The sequence below is a fragment of the Erpetoichthys calabaricus genome, chromosome 3 (assembly GCF_900747795.2).
Source record: "Erpetoichthys calabaricus chromosome 3, fErpCal1.3, whole genome shotgun sequence".
Classification (NCBI taxonomy): domain Eukaryota; kingdom Metazoa; phylum Chordata; class Cladistia; order Polypteriformes; family Polypteridae; genus Erpetoichthys; species Erpetoichthys calabaricus.
The window spans coordinates 44892182-44906440 of NC_041396.2; the positions used below are offsets into that span (position 1 = coordinate 44892182).

The 14259-nt window shown below is 36.1% G+C and overlaps 1 protein-coding gene across 5 annotated transcripts in view; it reads left to right on the forward strand.

Moving 5' to 3' along the window:
* Window positions 1–14259, forward strand: part of atp2b4 (ATPase plasma membrane Ca2+ transporting 4) — a 276706-nt gene that overhangs the window by 239557 nt on the left and 22890 nt on the right. For all 5 annotated transcript variants that reach the window (XM_051924554.1, XM_051924553.1, XM_051924555.1 and 2 more), the window contains 3 exons: window positions 1877–2090; window positions 4194–4405; window positions 10934–11041. In XM_051924554.1, the coding sequence (XP_051780514.1) occupies window positions 1877–2090; window positions 4194–4405; window positions 10934–11041 (534 nt within the window). The remainder of the gene's footprint in view (window positions 1–1876; window positions 2091–4193; window positions 4406–10933; window positions 11042–14259) is intronic.

Genomic DNA, 14259 nt, shown 5'->3' on the forward strand with positions numbered 1-14259 from the left:
CAAAATGCAGACATTGTTTGTGTCCAGAAGCAGGTTTGGGTACTCTTGTCAATTAGTGACGTCTGATCATAGCCCATTTAATGCTATAGATAACATTCTGTTTTGCCTGCATTTCAGGGTTCATTGCCCAGAACATTACACTTCAGATTAGTGACCCTGTTCCTGTCAGTTCATCTGTCTTTTAGACAACATCAGAAAATAACAATTTTGAAAACAGAGAGTAGATACTTCCTACATACTGTATGTAGTGCAACCGCTACTTTTACTAATTACTTTTTGAGTTAAAATTTTTTAAACATGTCATCAAAACACAGTTGAATTAGAAGATTACAAATTTGCAGCCAATATATGATAAGAACGCTCGGTGGCCACTCTAGTAAGTACACTTTTCCAGTACCAGTGTTTCCACAACAGAATCCTAAATTCTTAATGACATTGGTTCGACAAGGTGTTGGAAACAGTCGTTGAGGATTTTATGTCAATGTTGACTAATATCATTTGATAATTCCTTAAGATTTTTCGGCTACACATTCATACAACAAAAATCCTATTCCACCTGAATTTAAAGCTGGATTTGGATCTGGGGTATTTCAGACCATAGAAGTAAAAAGAAACACGCTCATCTTTGAGAAACCAAGATGAGAAGCCAAATTTTTGTTACATGATACATCATTTTGCTCGACATCCTTATCTGAGAAATGCAGACTGTGCCTATAGATGGATTCACACAGTAAGAAGCAATTCTTAGATACATTGTAGCATTCTAATTACACTCATTTGGTATTAACAGGTCTAAAATGTGCCAAGAACACTTTCCCTAACTCCTTTTCGATACAACCAAAAGCTTGTAGCACTGAAAGAAGGCAGGAAGTATTAATAAGTCCTTGATGTTTATGCAAATTCTGTGCTTACCATTTTTCATGTTTAAGCAGAACTTAATATTTTTAGACCAGGTGTCATTTTTGTAGCATTTAGTCACCCAGTTTATTAAATCACGCAACCACTATTGTCTCATCATGATGTTCTTAGCTGTCCAGAGAAGAACTCTGTGTGGCCTTCTTGTGTTGTAAAGACCTGAATACTTCTGAATACCATTCTTTGTATATTGCACAGAGAGTAGTGCATGATAATCCCAGGAGGACAGCTGTTTCTGAGATACTGGAACTACTATGTCTGGCACCAACAATGTTACAACTGCCAAAACTACACAGAACACTGCTCTTGTCCATTCTAATGTTTAGTTGATAACAAATAAACCTCTTTGTCAAATCTGCATGGCATATATATAGAGTTTTAGTTACTGTATATGAAATTAGTCTTTTCGTGGGGCAGACCATTTATATTAGTATTTGTCCCTCTTACATCCACATAGTTCTGTTGTTATATTTTGCCTCCTGGAAGCTGCAACACACACACAATATACAAACGTCATCTTGCAAAGGAGTTCAATGCAGCAGCTGGACTGTTATTATCTGATACCAAACAAAAATGACTTGTCAATGGCTTCAGTATAAATGATAATCTCTAATCAGTTTGTTCAACTGCTCCCTCTAATCAAGAAGGGCAAATCAGTGTTGCAATTTGTGTTTAGAATGCTAAAGGAGCCTCAAATATTGCATACTTTTATAAACTCATTGCTTTGTAGCTCTAAAAGGAAACTGTGCAATTTCCAGATGTGCTGATGACAGTTTTGCACATGGTAATTATTATTGTTGCCCTACAGTTTCATCTGCCATTATTCATTAATCTGATGTGTTCATTTGATAGATAGTAAACATTTTTCCGAAGTAACTTCTTTTCAGTAGTGTCGGTATACAGTATAATGTATCAGTCTATGTTACCCATACAACAATATTCATTCTCTTCTTTTTCTTAGGACTCCCCACTGAAAGCAGTTCAAATGTTGTGGGTGAATCTGATCATGGACACATTTGCTTCTCTTGCCTTGGCCACTGAACCACCCACTGAATCTCTTCTGCTACGTAAGCCATATGGGCGCAACAAGCCCCTAATCTCCCGGACAATGATGAAGAACATTCTGGGCCATGCTGTTTATCAGTTAACAATTATTTTCACACTACTATTTGCAGGTTTGTTAAGAATTGACGCTTTTAACAGACTCTTTTCCTTCGTATGGTCAATCATTTCTTTTCTACTAGAATGCTCAGTTGTTTATCCAAAGCTTCTTCTTGGTTTAAAAAAACAGTTCATAAGGTGTGTCTTCACAAACATCATAAAGAAATTTAATCCCTCTTTGTTAGCAGACAAGATTAAACTAGATCTTAAGTGCTACAAAAAAGTGTCTTTTCACTACCATGAAGATGGATAAAAAAAAGTCTGAATTTGAAACATTATAAAATGTTATACCTGCTCAAAAGTTAAAAAAAACACCTTTTAAAGTTTTGTATTATTTTTGATAATGTTATCAGTAAATAAAACATAAAATGTAGTTGCCACTGTAGTTAGCATTGCGACCTTACTGCTTTAGAGTTCTGCGTTCATGTCCAGCACAGAGCTCTACCTGTGTTGAGTTTACACATTCTATGCATGGATTTTGCTCTAAATACTTATTTTCTTCCTCATATACGTATCTCATACTTATGTATATTAGGTTAATTGGAAACTAAATTAAATTGAAATTACAGTATATTGACTCTATGTAATGCTGGTGGCAGTGTGCATGAGTGTTCTTGCCCTGCAGTGATCTGGTACCCCATCAAAGACTGTTTCTTACCTTGAACTGCAGAGTGCTGCTGGGATATACTGTATATCAGTTTAGGACTACTGTAACTGGACAAATTTGTTACAAATTGATGGATGAATGGATTATTCTTTAATAACATAAACATTACAGGGTGTAACCATTTCTTGGGTTGCACAAGGTTTAACTTGTCTCCCTGATTTGTTAGGTTTCCTCCCTGAACACATGCACAAAGTCATATGAGATATAAACATCAACAATAAATGTATTTATGCATGTATGGCTCATTAATGCACATACCAAAGGATGAATAAAGAAGTAACAACAGTATTGCTTAGAGCGCTCCGTGTTTGTGATTCAACTACAGTAATGAGATGTTTTTCATTTCTCCAATAGTCTCACAGTTTCTCCTCTTACCAGATGTTATCCAGCACTACTGTGAACCCCAGTCACAACTAAAGTTTTGTCTAATGGGAACCAGGTCACACACCTTGAGGATTAGACTACATGCCTGAATGCCATTACTAATCCAATCTATGCCATATTTTCTGTGTGGCATCATTTACTGATATTGATTCAGCTACCAAGTTACTAGTGCTCTCCACTGAGTGTCCCTGCTACTGGAATCCCATTTTAAAGCTATCCATGTCAGCCCCTAGTTCACTGTGGCATAAGGATGCCTCCCCAATACCCTCTTCTAAAATCATTACACTTTGGCAGACCACTTCTGGATACTTGACTAAATGAAATCAGACAGTTTACTCAGTTTTTCATCTTTTCATCTATCTTGTATGGATTGAAGTATAGCCATTTATAGGCTATTACCCTGCCATCTTTCCTCAGAGAGGCTTTTATTCCCTGGGCATCCCTCCACCTAGCAGCTAAGCACTATATCACGGTACTAGAGCCTCTTGATTTTAATATCTCTATTTAGTACTAGTACTTATTGACTACAGGTGAGGCTCTGCCAAGTTGCTTAGCAGTGCCATGTCACTTAGGAGCTTAAAATACTGTGCTTTTTCTCTGTGTGCTGATGGACAGAAAGTGCAGCCAAGCTAAGATATGTCAAGTGTTGTGATATGCATGTCTCTGTTTTCAGTGTCCAGTAGGGAATTAACCTATTTAGAGCATGAAAAAAATAGGGAAACTAGCATCAAGTACAGTAATTAATTCCATTTTTGTGTGTAATTTTAGTTTGTCTTACAAGACAATATTGGTCCTAAACAGGTAAAATATATCTTCTCCATTAACAGAATATGTTTTGTCAGTTAATTTTATTTTGTCCTCCATAACCCTCTGTTGGAATAAACAGCTTCAGAATATGGACAAATAACAGGATTTTCATTTATTTTTTATTGTTTTGATACTCATTCAGTTTTTATAAACCATATGCACATTTCCTGTATCTTCCTACTAATTAGGTTTAGAAAGTAATACCAGTTAATTATGTTTGTTTTACTGATATAGAATCTATGTTCTCCTCTTTCCACAGGAGAGAAGTTCTTTGACATTGACAGTGGTCGTAATTCACCTCTTCATTCTCCACCATCAGAACATTACACTATTGTCTTCAACACCTTTGTTATGATGCAGCTTTTCAATGAAATCAATGCCAGAAAAATCCATGGCGAAAGGAATGTTTTTGAGGCCATTCACCGGAACCCTATCTTTTGTAGTGTGGTCATCGGCACATTTGTCCTCCAGGTACAAATTGCAATATTGACTTTTTTGTAAGCAGATGTACCTTTTAATATGAGATTGGGTTTTTTTTGGATTTAAGTTAGAAATTATTAAGAGGTTGTAACAGAGTGGTATGTCCAGCAACAGAAAAGTAATATTAAGTTAAGCTTTGAAGGTCTCAAAGATGCTGCAGTTATTCAGTTTAGGCAAATGGTTCCATGTGTTTAAAACTGTATGTATGAAAAATTTGTATATAACGTTTGTTATCCTTATTCAGCTTCCAGCTGTGCCTCAGTGTTCTCTTTTTAAAAAATTACAGTATCAACTAACAATTTAAATTAGAGCTGATTCATTTCCTTAATATTTTTAAATGTTCTTCTGTTATGTTTCCTACTACACTCTTCCACTTTCCTTGGGATGAACAGATTCAGATCCTTCAGTCTTTCATTACAGATTCATTAGTTCTGATATAAATCTGATAGTTCTTTTTCATGGTTGTTCTACTACTGTTGTATCAACTTGGACACTAAAAGTGAAAATGGCTTTCCAAATGTGGCATTGTGTAATTTAAACAAAAAGACAATCTTTCTTAAATATTTACCTATTAGGACTATAGGTCACAGTATCCAAGTTACCATTTTAATCACTTCTGAATACTATATGACAGTATATTGATCAGAGATATAGATATAGTATTTACTTATAAGTCCAGAACAACTCTTGTATTTCTACACCTAATTTCAATTCTACATACAGTAGTTACATTTTTCTTCTTTCATAAAATATTAGTATTCCACAATAAACCTGTTCAATTTTTAATGTGATTCTGTTCAATTTATGGAAATTTACTTCAGCTTCAATAATTTAAAAAAATGCTACTAAGTTTTACTCATATAATGTGAAAATGTTATGAACTTGTGATCTGCATGAGTTAACATCAGTGATCTTACCGCACAAACTTTAATAAACATGCCAATATGATCACAACAGCCAACTCCAGACATTTTTATTGAAACTGTTTAAACGATTCAATGGTGTTTTTAAATCAGTAATAGGATGTGTCTTTAAAGTCATTTCCCTAATTATTTTCATTTTTTTCTTCATAGACATAAAGTGAACCTTATCTAATGTAAAGTGCATACCTTATTCTCTCATGAGATAGAATAGATTGGATTTTTGCAATGTTACTAAGATAAAAAGATATTGTCTTTTTAATAGCCTTAATATGAGACTGGAATGTGAGACAAGTATCAGAAATCGCTCCCAAGATTTTTGATGATCGAACTTTCAGAAACATTACAGCCATCAATATTGTAACAAATAGACACACTCAATGTATAAAGAAAACACTTTTTCTTTTAATACTGATATATCTATCACAGTGTCACACCATCTCCTTTATTCACATGAAACATCATTTTTGGTTTTTTTAAATGAAAATTATTTTAAATGATCATAAATTATGATGAGAGCACATGAAAACAATAGATTGGCTATGCCCACTGAAGTGAATAAATCTATAGTATAGCATTTGGAAAAGTAAAAAGGAGCATTTAGGTTCAGTTTCTCAACTTCGGAGGCAATGTTTACTTTGCTACTAATTACAAATTAAAATCACACTTAATATTTATTGTCTGGCATGTTTCCACCTTTATCTCCACTAGTAACTTTTTAGAACAGATCATGGAAAAAGATTCTCAGGATTTCAGAATGTCATATATTGTATCTTTAAATAAAGATGAAATATTTGTTATCTGTGTAAGGAATACATGGGAAAAATCTCAAATTTTCATTTCACACCTCATTAGTTTTGGATAAGCATTTAAACTCTGTTCCATTCGTATGCCTATATATTTAAGCACACTCAATGCCTTTGCTCCAGCTGCAGTGATTCTCTTTCATCTTGAATCAAAATTAAGAATGTTTTCTTCATATGCAATAAATTTCACATATCCTAACATAATGAGCTCAGTGCTTTTTACACACTGAGATATCTCTGTATCACATTCCTTAGAGCCAGAATGATAGAACTATGAATAATTAAGTTTCAATGGATATAGTTCATAAATTGTCAAAGATATGCACAATCAAACTCTCTTCTGTCTCTTATAGAAGAATACACACACACACTTATAATGAATATATTCCCTTCCTTTGCTAAAGAACTGGCAAAGGAAACATTATTAATTCAGGAACAGCTTTTAAATACTTAGAGATCTGGGGCCTCATGCATAACGGCGTGCATAGAATTCACACTAAAATATGGCATATGGACAAAAGCGGAAATGTTCGTGCGCACTAAAAAATCCAGATTCATAAATCTGTGCATTTGCTAACTTCCACGTTCTTCCACTCCATAAATCCCGGTCAGCGTGAAAAATAATGCACGTGCATGCGCGTGCTGCCACTCCCCAAACTTCTCCCAGAATTACACCTCTTTGAATATGCAAATCAATATAAATCAATATAAATAGCCCTTAAGGTCAGCATTCTGTGAAAAGGCAATGGCAAAAGCACGGGGGGAAATAGAAGAATTTCACCGAATACCAAGTGGAGGCAAGGAAATACATACTATTTGTTGGTTTAAACAGTGGTATAAACAACAAAAGGAAGTTGATAGAGAGAAACTCAAAAGCTCAAGTTCACAAAGTCACAAAGTGCCCAAAATAAAAAAGAAGTTGTCAGATATTAAAGTTGCCACGACAAGGCGAGTCGTAGCTCACCATCTGAGTGTCATATGAAAGCTTATTAGGGTACAGAGAAAAGAAAAAAAAATAGGGACACAGTGGAAAAAAATCTCGAAATGTCAACTTTAATCTCCACTTTAATCACGTAGTTTATTTTGTCATTAAAGTAGAACATCATAAACTTCATCTTAAAATCGTTTAATTTACTAGTTTCTCAAATCCCATCGTAACTAAAGTAGCATGATAAATGCTTTGTTTTGTATGTGTTCTTCTCTGTGCTCTGTGTGTGAATCACTATGTGCTTCTTAAATGGGCTTTCTCTTCCTCTGACAGGACACAGAATCCATTTACATTCATGATATTACCACTCTCTGAATAATTTAAATGCTGAGATGTATACTTGATATCATTTTTATGATGATAGGAATTAAAGCATGTTATTAAACATGCCAACATGGTGGCGCAGTGATTGTTCATGCCTCATGCAAGATGTTGCTGTGCCGTGTACGACCTTTCTCTTAATACCCAATCACCACACAATCAGCTCTGTAATAGACGTTAAGCCATCTGCAAGCTGAGAACGCCGATTCTTCAAAACTTTTAAGGAACATTGAAATACTGTATCTTTGTTGTACATGTTTAATAATTTTATCCATCTATCCTTCCAGTGTCACGCCAGCCCCAGCAAGAATACAGCGTGAGGCAGGAACAATCAGTGAACGGAGTGCCAGCTCCTTGCTAGCGCTGTGACATCGTGTCCTCACATGTTTAATTATTAAAAATATAGATTATTTAAATGATGTTGACATTTTATCTGTATAATGTAATGAACATATTTTGCTGCATTTCATCTTAAAAATGAAATCATCATCATATGTAAGTACGTGCTTTATAAAGTGGTGCAGGTTGTGCAATATTATAACTGTATTGCAAGTTTACAGTGAGGTAATTGTACTTATAAGTACAAACAGTTCTACAAGGAGTACTTGATGGACTGATTGATTGCGTTTATAGTTCTTGGGATGAAACTGTTTCTGAACCGCGAGGTCAGTACAGGAAAGGCTCTGAAGCGTTTGTCGCATGAGAGCAGTTCAAATAGACAGCATGGCTGAGGCAGCGTATGCTAGATGCTATATACTGATAATTCTCTTTCTGATCAGCTGCTGTACAGCTGTGATTCCACACTCAGATACAGTGATATAAATACTCTGAGTGAGAGTAATATGGAAAAAGATGATCCGCTGTGGCAACTCCTAACGGGAGCAGCTGAAAGAAGAAGAAGGTGCAGTGAGAATAACAACGCTAAAGTAGCTATGGTATTTTGGAATAGTTTGGCCATTCTGTGGACCATTATATTGTTACAGATTAATTACAATCAGATGCCTTAAACTAATAAACAATATGCGGTTAATTTCAGTGTATATGATAAAGCTGTGTCAGGGATGTGGATCTAAAAAAGAAAGGGAAACCACACTGGAACAAAAGCACTGATTTGACGCTTGGTGCCGCCATTTTGCAAAACCGAGCAGAGAACTTGCGTACGGCAGGTTTTGAGCTACCGTGAAAATGTGCGTGGCTTTACGCCAAGTTTAGGTTTTATACATCACGATTTGAGCATGGAAACGGGAGTATGCAACATTTCTGTGCATACTCACCATTTATACATGAGGCCCCTGGTCTTTTGGATGATTAGATGGAGTAGTCTTTACCTAGATTTAAGTATCTCAGCATCATCTTGTGTTGACAGTGGTGCTGATTTTTTTCACAGCTTCTCTGTCCTAATTTCCTCACAGATCTGTGAAAGTTTGTGTGACACATAAAGTTTGAACCTGCTGAATCCCTGTGCGGTGACAGATGTTGTGAGCTAATGAAAGGTTATGTTAATGTTATTATTACATTTAGAAGGAAAAACTTATAACATCTAAAGACTTGTCTTTAAATAGGTTATTGCTTTCTGTTATGGTAATACCTATAACCAGATATACACACATAAATACATTTTATGGTTTCTGTCTGAGTATAAAATTAGAAACAATACAGTCTTGGTGTTAGGCTAGCAAACTAGCAAAACAAATTTGAAATAGTAACCAGGAGAAGAGACTTAGTTAAAACCAGAAAAATGATCATGAACCAAGAAATCAACTTCACCATTACGAAACTAAAACGCAAGTCAAAAATCGAGGTCAAAAAAAGTACAGACAAAAATCAAACAACTTGACTATTTTAAAGTTAGTCAAAAAGCTTTAGGCAAAAAGATCTATTTTGAAAATTGGTCAGCTCAGATAAGGAAGTGACCTTTGCAAGCTACTTTTAATCCCAACAAATAACTGGTGAAGGATCATGACCTCTGAAGACATAACCCTAGAGAGGGAAAGGCAGCCCTAGGAACCAGAACACAAAAGGAGCTGGCTATATCTACACAATATGGCAGCAATAACAGAAAAATAAATATAACAGAAGCAAAATTAAAGCTTAGTTATAAAACTAAGTAGTTAGTAATAAGAGGTTCAATATAACACTAACTAAGCAGTGTATTTATTTGTCACGATTCCTCCAGGTTCGTGGGCGGATGCAGAGCCTGCTTTTTCTTTCTTTGTCCAGATGATTTCTTCTTTTTCTCTTTTTTTCTCCCCATCTCTGTCTCTTTGTTTGCACATTGTGGGAGCTAGCTGAAATGCAGTCATAGTCTTTGAGGTTACACTTGCAATGGCTCTCTTAAAATAAACATTCATCTTATAAGAGTTGGGGATCAGGTAACTCCTTTCTGCACTAAGATGGACATGTTGTTTTTTACATGTGATCTCTCTCTTGCTTGTGCACCTTTTTGTCAATTAGCAAGACTGGACTTAATTCAGCACCCAAGCCCACCTTTGCAGGTGTTCTTGTGCTTATTCAAGAGTACCCATGAAAGTTGTAGCCACTGTATATTTCAGCCACACCATAGTCAACAGTGGTACTGCTACAGAGCAGAGGCTAAAGCCAGGCAGAGGAGTGGCCAAGGAGTGGACATTATGTTATTGGTTTCTTGGATGCCCATAAACCCAACCTTTCGTTGTCAATTGGTCCAAGGTTTTGTCCTTTAAGGTTTGCAGATATTGAGTTATGATCATCTTGCTCACTGATCATGGTGTTAAACAGTACAACACAGAGACATTTCAAAGCCAGTACCAGTCTCATTCAACCTTGAATTCTGCTGCCTAATTACATGTGCATCTAGGAAGTGCATTTCAAACAGAGGCCCGGTATGGTATCTGTGAGACTTGCACTTCAGCTGAGTTTTACTGTTTAGTATCAGTTAATGGGGCTGTAGTTCTGTCATACAGCTATATATTTCATGTGCCATGCTGTCATAAGGAGGGCAATGCCACTTTGTGCTAGAGAGCCCCTTTCAGTTCAGTGATCTGGATACTGAAGGATATGTCTGAGTTATGTTGGTTTACTGTGTAAGCCACACGTTTAGGATATTATCTGTCCATTCGCATTCTTAACCTTGTTTTTACCATAACAGATCATAAGTTGCCAAAGGCTATCCCCTCTGAGAAGCAGTTGTGTTAGACTTTCTAAACTAACATGTTATAATTTTTTATATTTTATAATCTTTATTAATGTTTATGGATACTTGTGCCACCCCTATAAGCATCAGCAATTACTGCATTTGTAGTATAAGTCAAAGATAAAAACTAAATCTTTACAAATTTATTATTATTAAATTTACTAACAATGTAATCTTTCATTTTCAGGAGTTCTTTATGATGATCTGGTATTATTAAAGACTCGTTTTATGCTTTTTATCTTACTTTTCTTGCAAACTTAAAACCTATCCTTCTATAGTATGTTTTTTCACCTCTTCTTCTTGTTCTTTCAGATTATTATAGTGGAACTGGGAGGGAAGCCTTTCAGTTGCTCTGGATTAACTGCTGATCAGTGGCTATGGTGTATCTTCATTGGTGTTGGTGAACTTCTATGGGGACAGGTAAGAAGACTTTTTCTTAAGTAAAACTTCATAAAATACACTTATACTGTAGTATACATGACCTAATATTTAGTGATTATTTTAAGGGAGATGAAACAGTCACATAAAGAGGTCACGAAAAAGCTTCTGCAATATATTTGTCAATTTCATTTAGTTCTTGAAAGTTGAGTCCCCTGGTTGCAATCCTTCCTACAAGGCCCCTGGGCAGTAGTGTTGTTCAAGAGATTCTCCCATATTTTGTAAACCTTTAACATAAATGTTGTATGGTGTGGTGCGTATGACTAATGGTATAATGTAGTGATTAAAGCACTGGTTTTTAGGGCCCATTCATACCTTTTTCCAGTGTTTTAGTCCTAGTCCTAATCACTCTTAAACTGCTTATAAAATTATTTGCCATTATTTTCAATGATATTATTCGCATCTAAGTGTTTTAGCAGCAAGAGATTTAGAAAACACCTGTCTTAAGCAGTTTTCACGCAGTTTCAGCAAAAACACTTGTTCCATTGATACGAATGATAATGCTCACAAAACACTAGTTAAAAAAACAGCATTTTTGCTGTTTTTACAGGACGTCACTCCATCTTCCTAGGTGAGCCAGTAGTGAAACAGCTTAATGAAACTAGAAAAAAAAAAAAACACCAGTGTCATCATGCACACATGTTCTTTGGTCATCTAGCGACAGCTATTGAGGAGGAGGTTAAGTACGCATATAGCTTACAATCAAGTGACATGAGCTGAACAGACATTATAAGCATACATTTAATTTTAATCTAGTTAAAATTTAGGATGTTTGTTCCACATGTTTTAACATAGGCAGAGTGGTAACACAATGCTGTCATTTCTGCCTCACTCATAGAGCCAAGCTCACTATAGAGTTTGCATGTCCTGCCATGCATTTCTGGATTGTTTGGTATTAGTGAGTGTGTTTTAACAGTGAACAATAGTTTGTGACAGTAATACTTCTCAATAAACAAAATATGTTTAGACCTTCATGTGCTAGGAAGTAAATAACATCCACTTTTTCCACTCCAAAGCTGAACCCCCAAAGATTTGTAGTATGGGTATTGGTTGCTCCACCACCAGATCACACTGCTTCAAAATATATATAGCAATTAACTGGATTAAAACTAAACTGATACTTATTGGTTTCTGTTACTGGATTGTATGCAGCCCACCCTTTTCTCATTGGCTGTGGGACTGATCAATGCAAAGGACTAACGAACTGAGCACCATGTTTGCTACCTGTGTTGCATTCAGTGCTGCTGTGAAAATCACCAGGGGCCTCATGTATAACGCCGTGCGTAGAACTCACACTATAACATGGTGTAAGCACAAAAGCGGGAATGTGCGTATGCACAGAATAATCCAGATGCAGGAATCTGTGCGCAGATAAACTTTCACGTTCTTCCACTACATAAATCCTGATCAGCGTGAAAAGTAACGCACGTGCACGCGCCTTCTGTCCCACCCCAACTCCTCCCAGAATTACGCCTCTTTGAATATGCAAATCGATATAAATAGCCTTTTGTGAAAAGACAGTGGGAAAAGCATGGGGGAAAATATAAGAATTTCAGCGAATACCAAGTGGAGGCAAAGGAAAAACATACTCTTTGTTGGTTTAAACAGTGGTATAATCAACAAAAGGAAGTTGATCGAGTGACATAGTGTTGGAGAAACTCGAAAGCTCAAGATCAGAAAGTCGCACAGTGCCCGAAATAAAAAAGAAGTCACATATCAAAGTCGGCGTGAAAAGGCGACTCGTAGCCCACCGTCTGAGTGTCATATGAAAGCTTATTAGGGTGTAGAGAAAAAAAAATAGGCACACAGTGGGAAAAAAGCACGAAATGTCAACTTTAATCTCGAAATTTCCACTTTAATCACGTAGTTTATTTTGTCATTAAAGTAGAACATCATAAACTTCATGTTAAGATCGTTTATTTTACTAGTTTCTCAAGTAGCACGTTAAATGCTTTGTTCTGTATTTGATCTTCTATGTGCTCTATGTGTGTGAATCACTACGTGCTTCCGTTGTTTCTCTTTCTCCGACAGGACACAGAATCCATTGCATTTGTGATATTACAGCTCTCTGAATAATTAAAATACTGAGATGTATGTGTGATATCTTTTTCATGATGATAGGAATGAAAGCATGTTATTAAACATGGGAACACGGTGGCACAGTGATTATTCATATCTCAAGAGGCTTGCTGCGCCATGTGCGACCTTCAATGAAATAATTTATTACAGAAGTACTGTCTCTTTCAAACGTACTAACCTCCAATTCCTGTCCTTACTTTTCTTTCTCCAAATACCCAATTGCCACACAATCAGCTCTGTAATAGACGTTAAGCCATCTGTAAGCTTAGAACGCCGATTCTTCAAAACTTTTAAGGAACATTGAAATATCTTCGTAGTACATATTTAATTATTCTATCCGTCTATCCTTCCAGTGTCGCGTCAGCACCAGCAATAATACAGCACAAGGCAGGAGCTATCCGTGAACAGAGCACCAGCGGCTCGCTAGCGCTGCGGCACCGTGTCCTCACATGTTTAATTATTAACAATACAGATTATTTAAATAAAGTTAAAGATTTATCTGTATACTATAAGCAACATATTTTGCTGCATTTCATCTTAAAAATTATATTGTCATCATACGCACTTTATAAAGTGGCGCAGGTTGTGCAATATTATAACTGTAGTGCAAGTTTACAGTGGGGTACCGGTAATTGTACTTATAAGTACAAACAGTTCTACAAGAAGCACTTGATGGACTGATTGAGTGCGTTTATAGTTCTTGGGATGAAACTGTTTCTGAAACGCGAGGTCTGTACAGGAATGGCTTTGACGCGTTTTGCCGTGGTTGAGGTAGTGTGTGCTTGAAACTGTATACCGATCATTCTCTTTCCGATCAGCTGCTGCTGTGATTCCCCACTCAGATACAGTGATATAAATACTCCGAGTGGTGCAGTGAGAGTAATATGGAAAAAGATGATCCGCTGTGGCAACCCTTAACGGGAGCAGCTGAAAGAAGAAGAAGATGAAGTGAGCGTAACAACACTAAAGCAGTTATGGTATTTGGAATACTATAGCTATTCCCTGGACCATTATATTGCTACAGGTTAATTACAATCAGATGCATTACACTAATAAACAATGTGCAGTTAATTTCAGTGTATTTATAAAGCCGCGTCAGGAATGTGGGTCTAAGAAAGAAA